This window comes from Balaenoptera ricei, chromosome X (genome assembly GCF_028023285.1).
Source record: "Balaenoptera ricei isolate mBalRic1 chromosome X, mBalRic1.hap2, whole genome shotgun sequence".
Taxonomy (NCBI): domain Eukaryota; kingdom Metazoa; phylum Chordata; class Mammalia; order Artiodactyla; family Balaenopteridae; genus Balaenoptera; species Balaenoptera ricei.
This window is the reverse complement of record NC_082660.1, coordinates 93,606,928-93,613,684: the sequence shown is the minus strand read 5'-3', so window position 1 is coordinate 93,613,684 and position 6,757 is coordinate 93,606,928. Positions and strand designations below refer to the sequence as shown.

The following is a 6,757-nucleotide window of genomic DNA, read 5'->3' as shown; positions in this document are numbered from 1 at the left end:
CAAACGATTTAATGTCTCCAAGCAAGCTCTTGACCTCCAGAGGCTCTGCGTTGACCCAGGTGCGGCTGACAGCAGTAATTCTAGGGCGGGCGAGGGCAGAGGGGTCTTCCTGGAGGGAGACTTAGGGATGGTAACGTGGGAGGGGCTGGTGCTGGCCCCAGACCCCACTCAGCCATCTGATTCCCTCCCCTCTCCTTCCTGAAGACTTGGTGGGCCATGATATTGATATAATTCTGAATCGAAGAAACTGCATGGCTGCCACCCTGCAGATCATCAAAAAGAATTTCCCTGAGGTGAGGCTGTAGGCCCAGTGCTGGTATTAGGGTAGGGGGTGGAAGAGATGGGGTGGAGGGCAGATTTGTCTCCAAGGTCCTAGATAGTAACCTTCACTCTACCTCTTCTTGCCCCAAAGCTGTTGTCCTTGAACTTGAGCAGCAACAAACTGTACCAGCTGGATGGCCTGTCTGACATTATACAGATGGCCCCCACGGTCAAGATCCTGAACCTCTCCAAAAATGAGGTGAGAAGAGGGAGCCAGATCAAAGTTGGGTTGAGAGTGGGGGGGGGGCGTGTTAGTGGCCATCAGAGTGATGACAGGAGGCAGGTGAAGGTACCTGTGGGGGAGGGAGGGGGCTGGGGGTGCAGAGAGCCGGATGTCCCTCTTTCCCTGGGATTCCTTTTCCCACTTCCGCCCCATATTTCTCAGCTGAAGTCTGTGTGGGAGTTGAGCAAGATGCAAGGGCTGAAGCTTGAAGAGCTGTGGGTGCAAGGGAACCCATTGTGTGGCACCTTCCCAGACCAGTCCACCTATGTAAGGTCAGTGTGAACACCCTGTCACCCTTCCTGGTGACCTTCACCCGTGGGAGCCTAGACTATCTGTGACAGTGCCCCTTTGCCAAAGGTGGCAGCCCTGGTCTTCTGGGAGGATCAGAGGCCCCACCTTCTGCTCTCTCTGTGCCTATCACCGGTGAGGAGTTTCCTTCCCCTGACCTGCTCACCTCTGCAGGGGCTCTGGGGTCTGTTTCCAGCTCTCTGCGCCCAGCTATATTCCGCCAAGGCCTCCCAAGAGTGTGCCGCAGGAAGCAGGGCTTCTCCTCCTCACCGGGACCAGGAGCGACCAGCCTTGATCCAGATGCTGGCGCCCTGGACTGGGAAGGGTCCTCCAGTCCAGGCCCTCTTGCTGAGAGAAGCCTTCCTTCTTCGTGCTGAGATGGCGTTTGCCTCCCCCGTTCTGAGAGGGGCCCTCTTCCCCTTCCTCCAAAGGGGACCCCCCTCGTCTCCCAGGTTGACATGGGGGCTTTCGTGCGCCATGCTGAGGGCTGAGGCCGTGGGTGGCTGCTGTCATGACATCCATTCTGCTGGCCCAATGCCAGGAGCTGGAGCCTCCTTGGGAAAAAGCAGGGCTCCTTGAGTCAAGGGGCCAGACGTGGGCCCCCGCCAGTGATCAGAGGGCTTCCTGAGGCAGGAGTGGAAGGCAGAGGGCAGAGGTGGTAGAGGAGACAGAAGGACAGGGCTCTCAGGGGCACTTCCCATCCCTCCCTGCACACGTCACATCATCCCGTCTGGTCCTTCACAGGAGCCCTGGGCAGCCTGAGACAGGTACGATTCCTCAGATAAAGAACGAACTCAGACAGGTGCAGGGGTCATCAGGAGAGAAGACGGTGATCATAAGACTGGGCCACGGATCCTCAGCCCCATACTGAGCTGGGACCTGACCCTTTCCTCATTCTGGGGGAGATGTGCCCCCATGGCGGCCCTGTTTCCCATGCCCAAGTCTGGCTGAACTCACACAGGTGACAAAGTTTCAACCAGCATCCAGTGGGGCCCCAGCCCAACATGTGCATATTTTCCATTCCTACCTGGTGTGTCTGGGCGATTCTGGGGCAGGTGAAGAGCCGCAACAGGGGCGCCGTTTCCCCTTTCTTCTCTCTTCTTCCCTGACCCCGACCACGGGAGAGCTTCTTTCCCTTCCCTTTGTTTTCTCTCTCTCCCTTGTCTCTGTGCCCCTATGTCTCTCTCATCTCTCCCCTCCTACCTTCACTCCCTTTCTGCCTTCATCCCCTCCATCTCCCTCCCTGAGCCCCACCTCACTCACCTCCCTGGCCCAGCATCCTGGGCCATCCCTGGGGGGTGTCCGGGTCTTGCCAGAGTGCTGGACCCCCAGTGAGGTAGCAGAGCCCCGGGCTCCCACCCCATTCCCTCTTCTCCCCACAGCCTTCAGTGGGGCCCTGGAGGAAGGAAGGGAGGAGAAGGAAGCCCTGCAGTATGGGTTTGAAATGCTGCTCCCTGTGGCACTGGAGAAGGGAGTGCGAGTAGTCTGGGTGGGAGCTACCCAGGCGAAGGAGAGGAAGGGAGGGAGGGAAGGAATGTTAAAGTGAAGGAATTGAGAGAGATGAGGACACAGTGCCTTTCAGACAGTAAGATGACAGATGCTCAGTGCTCAACAGGGAAGTGGACCGAAAACCCTTAAAATCAGAAGCAGAGGTGGGCAAAGGGCGCTGCTGGATGGGCCAGAACACACTGATCTCTGTTTATGGTATTACTGTTTTAACTCAAAGGAAGCATTGCAGCCTTGAACTATTAACCACCTCTTCTCTATTTTTGGTTTTGGACAGGGCCATCAGAGATCGTTTCCCGAAGTTATTACGCCTAGTAAGTGCCTACATAAATCATTGTCTCTTATGAATGTCAGTGATCTCTGTCCTGCCCTCAAGCCCTTTGGGTCTTGCCTAGATCACATATTAGCATCAGAACCTTAACCATTTTGGGGGGCATGGACTCCTGAAAATGACATGGATAGACTTGCTGGAAAAATACCCATAAATACACACACGCACACACACAAGTTGAATATAACACTAGAGACTTCCAGGACCTCATGATGAAGACATCCAGTGTAAGCTTTCCCATGGAATTTCCAGGGCCCTTTCACACCTGACCTCTGACCCTCACCCTCCTGGGCCCATCCTTTTCCCCGATCATCCAGGGCAACTCCCCTGGTCTCCACTCCTGACTTCCTCTTCCCTTCTCCAGGATGGCCAGGAGTTACCGTCACCAGTTACCGTTGATGTTGACACTCCCTGCGTATTAAAGCCCTGCAAGGTGAGGAAGAGGATCAAACAACATTTGGGGTGTTGCAGGGAGGCTTTATCCACTGCATAGTCTCAAATGCCATTTGATTCCAGGGCAGCTACTTTGGATGCGATGAGCTGAAGAGCCTAGTCCTGCAATTCCTGCAGCAGTAAGTACCTCTGGGAAGCTGAGCAAGGGGGAGAGGGCGAGGACAGGTGAGGCCACCTAAGCACAGGTCTGCTCAGGGGAATTTCTAAGTCTCATTTGAGGTCCAGACCACAGAGGTAGACTGTCCTCATTGCTCCCGCTCAGGTTCTACTTGATCCATGACTGTGGAGACCGACAGGGTCTCGTGGGTGCTTATCACGAGGAGGCCTGCTTCTCCCTGACCATTCCCTTCCACCCCGAGGACCCAGCCCCGTGAGTATCACAGCACAGGCTCTGCTCCTGGGCCGTGTGGGTCCCCAGGAGACACAGGCCAGCTCCTGCAAACACCCACCACCCACTGTTGCTCTCTGTCTCCTAGAAGCAGCTTGTGCAAGTACTTCAAGGACAGCAGGAATATGAAGAAGCTCACGGACCCCCGTGAGTGTGTGATGGGAAGACTGGGTGGGAAAGGGCGGTGAAGGGGTCAATCATAGGGCCCAGGGCGTGGCAGCCCCTGACCGTCGCTCGCTTCCCCTCCCCTCACAGACCTGCGGGTCCAGCTGCTGAAGCACACAAATCGTGTCATTGTGCACACCCTCTGTGTGTTGCCCAAGACTCAGCATGACTTAAGCTCCTTCGTGGTGGACACGTGGTTCCAGACGGTGAGCGCCTGCTTCCTCCCTCGGGCGGGCCCAGGAAGCCGCAGGTGGGTAGGAGGTGCAGGTGGTGACTGGGCGCCTGGGCTCTTCCCTTTCAGGAAACGATGCTCTGCTTCTGCGTCAGCGGGGTGTTCAAGGAAGGTGAGTGTGTGTAGATCCCCACCTCAGATGCCCCACTGCTGCCTCCCCCTGGCCAGGCTCACTCCCAGAACCACCCAGCTTCCCTGACCCCTTCCCTTCCCTTCCCCTCCCCTCCCCTCCCCTTCCCCACTGTGTTCTCCAGCCCTCAGGCTTCCCACAGACAATCCAGGTCTGAGCTGTGTCCATGTCTGTCTGCCCTGCACACCCTGGGCGTTGGGGACACAGGCTGCGGAGTTTGGTGGCTCTCATCCCAGATACTCACTCTGAGAACTTGGGCCGTTACTTAACCTCTCAGTTTCCTCATTTGCAAAATGGGGTAGTAGTATCCACCTCTTGGGCGGCTGTGAAAAACGCATCCCGTGAACCTGTGTAGTGGTTGTCAGGGGCCCTGTCACTGGGCGCAGACTGCTCCTATAGTTGCCCTCCCGATTCCCGACACCCTGCCCCCGTGAACAACTGCCCTCTCAGCATGAGTGTCCAGTCACAGCCTGACTGGGGACCGCCGGTTGAGCGTGTACAGCACGTGCGGCTCTAAGGGGTACTGTTGTTTGTTTGCTCTTGAAGTGGAAGGAAGTTCTCAGGGCTGTGTGCGTGCCTTCACCCGGACCTTCATCGCTAACCCTGCCAGCTACTCCAGGTGAGAGCCCTGTTGTGGGCGGGAATGCCCATCCCCGCCTGGGCTCAGGGGCTTGGGAATGTGGTGGCGCAGACCTTAGGTTTACTCGGTATTGTGGAAAGCCAGCAGGGAGATCTCAGGAGCAGTCTAGCCTAGTGGTTAAGAAGAGCATGGGCTCTGGAATCGGCCTATGCGTTCTCTCCTTGACCCAACACTCACTCGCTGTGTGACCTTGGTCAAGTCACATGACCTCTCTGTGACTCAGTGTCTTCTTCTGAGAATGGGGATCAGAGCGTCCACACCTTGGGCTGTGGTAAAGGGTAAATGCGAAATTGCCCGTGGGTTGGGGATAAACCTATAAATCGAGTGAAGATGGTAGACAGTCTCTCCAAAGGTGGGCTCTGTGGGGAGGGCCAGAGGTACCAGTCAAGGAACCTGGGAGACAGACACAGGAGGGGCGTGGAAGGAATCTGGTTGCTGAGTGCCAGTGGGAGCAGAGTCAATATTGGGGGTGTGGGTGTCCATCCAGGCGTAGTCTGAGGGCCCATTTTTCCTTCAGTCTGTGCATCGTGAATGACGAGCTGTTTGTGAGGGACGCCAGCCCCAGTGAGACCCAGAGTGTGTTCTCCATCCCAGTGCCTACGCCCACCTCCAGCTCCATGCACACCCTCTCCCAGGAGCAGCAGGACATCATGCAGGCGTCCTCCACCCCACCTGAGGTGAACCTCTAGTGATCTCAGAAGTGAGTGCTGGGTTTGCGTGGGCATAGGAGGGAGCTAGGAGGAGTAGAGGGGTGATTAATGGGAACTTGAAGGTAATTATTTTACATCTATTTTTTTCTTACAAACGTTTAGTTGTGAGAAATTCCCTAATTTCATACTAATACCTTTCCATGTATTATAAAATACAGGTTTCCTATCTTATATACTGTTTTGAAACTTCTTTTGTTTATTATTAGTACCAGCATTTCCTCTCAGTATATGTGAAGCTACATTATTCTTTCTAAGATCAATATATTAAACAATTGAATTCCAGGAAGCCATAAGCTATTATTGATAGGCATTTACCTTTTCGCTTCTTTTTCAGCATTACATGCTGTGGCATCTGCTCATTCTGGTACATACATGTTGGTAAACTTGAAGGCGTGCCCTTGTAGCATAGATTTAGCTGTGACGTTGTGTGGTCAAGTGTCTCCAGTTTGGTCCTAAGGGAGGTCATCTATCCTCCCCCACTACAGGTGCTTTCAGTACGATGACTAGACTATACCAGAACTAAAAAATTCTTTACTCATTAAAAAGTCAATTCTGAGAATTCAGAGATAAGAAGAAATAGACCTCTAGGGTTTCAGGAAGGTGAAGGCGGACAGAAGTCAGGTGCCCTGGGGTTGAAACTCAACGGCTGCTGGCTCTGCTGACATCCCAATTCTTTCTCTTTACTTTCTTCAGCCCAAGGGCAAGATTCCAGATGAATTTTGAGATGAGACCCTCATCCACTGACCTGGGATCTTGAGAACAAAACTCTGCAAATGAGCCTTTAGATGTCATTTTCATCCTCCTCATATTTGTTACCTCTCTTCTCTTAACTGAAGCCATATCCATGACTAAGCTTGCAGTCCAGCTAATCAGGAAACCAAAGTTTACCGTGTAGGCCTGCCAGTTGTCCTGTATTTTTCCCACGCATGATCCTTGTTTATCTTTATATTAAAGAGTAACATTGCACATTGTATGTTGTGTGTCTTGGATTGCTCTTCCCCTGACCCAACCATGAGTTAGTGGGGCCAGGACCAAAAGGTCCCATCTCCCACATCATCCCTGGCAGTCTCTAGCATTTATAGCCGACCTATACAGTGCTTGAAAATTATAGAGTAAGGACTCCATTCCTGGACTACCCTAAAAGCCAAGCTTTGCCTCCTGATAACCTTCTCTCCACCACTTCAGTACTCACAAGTTGTGACCGTTCTGATGTTCACTTCTATAAACAAATATAACGTATTTAGCAAGTAAAGTACCATATTTACTCTAATAATTATGGTATTCTTAATCATTTAACAGGTCTAAAACTGTGCTAACATTTTTATTAGGTTCTTAGGTTCTGTAACTAACACTATTTTCCCCACAACTCC

The 6,757-nt window shown here is 53.2% G+C and overlaps 1 protein-coding gene across 1 annotated transcript in view; it reads left to right on the top strand.

Annotated features, from left to right (window-relative positions):
* The window catches only part of LOC132357149 (nuclear RNA export factor 2-like), a 7,367-nt gene extending 2,001 nt beyond the window's left edge, over positions 1-5,366 (top strand). The window contains exons 6-18 of the mRNA XM_059910440.1: positions 1-59; positions 205-293; positions 413-520; positions 707-816; positions 2,616-2,652; positions 3,034-3,102; positions 3,186-3,241; positions 3,385-3,492; positions 3,599-3,657; positions 3,766-3,881; positions 3,977-4,019; positions 4,584-4,656; positions 5,195-5,366. Coding sequence (XP_059766423.1) covers positions 1-59; positions 205-293; positions 413-520; positions 707-816; positions 2,616-2,652; positions 3,034-3,102; positions 3,186-3,241; positions 3,385-3,492; positions 3,599-3,657; positions 3,766-3,881; positions 3,977-4,019; positions 4,584-4,656; positions 5,195-5,366 — 1,099 coding nt within the window. The remainder of the gene's footprint in view (positions 60-204; positions 294-412; positions 521-706; positions 817-2,615; positions 2,653-3,033; positions 3,103-3,185; positions 3,242-3,384; positions 3,493-3,598; positions 3,658-3,765; positions 3,882-3,976; positions 4,020-4,583; positions 4,657-5,194) is intronic.
* The last annotated feature ends 1,391 nt before the right edge of the window (positions 5,367-6,757 follow it).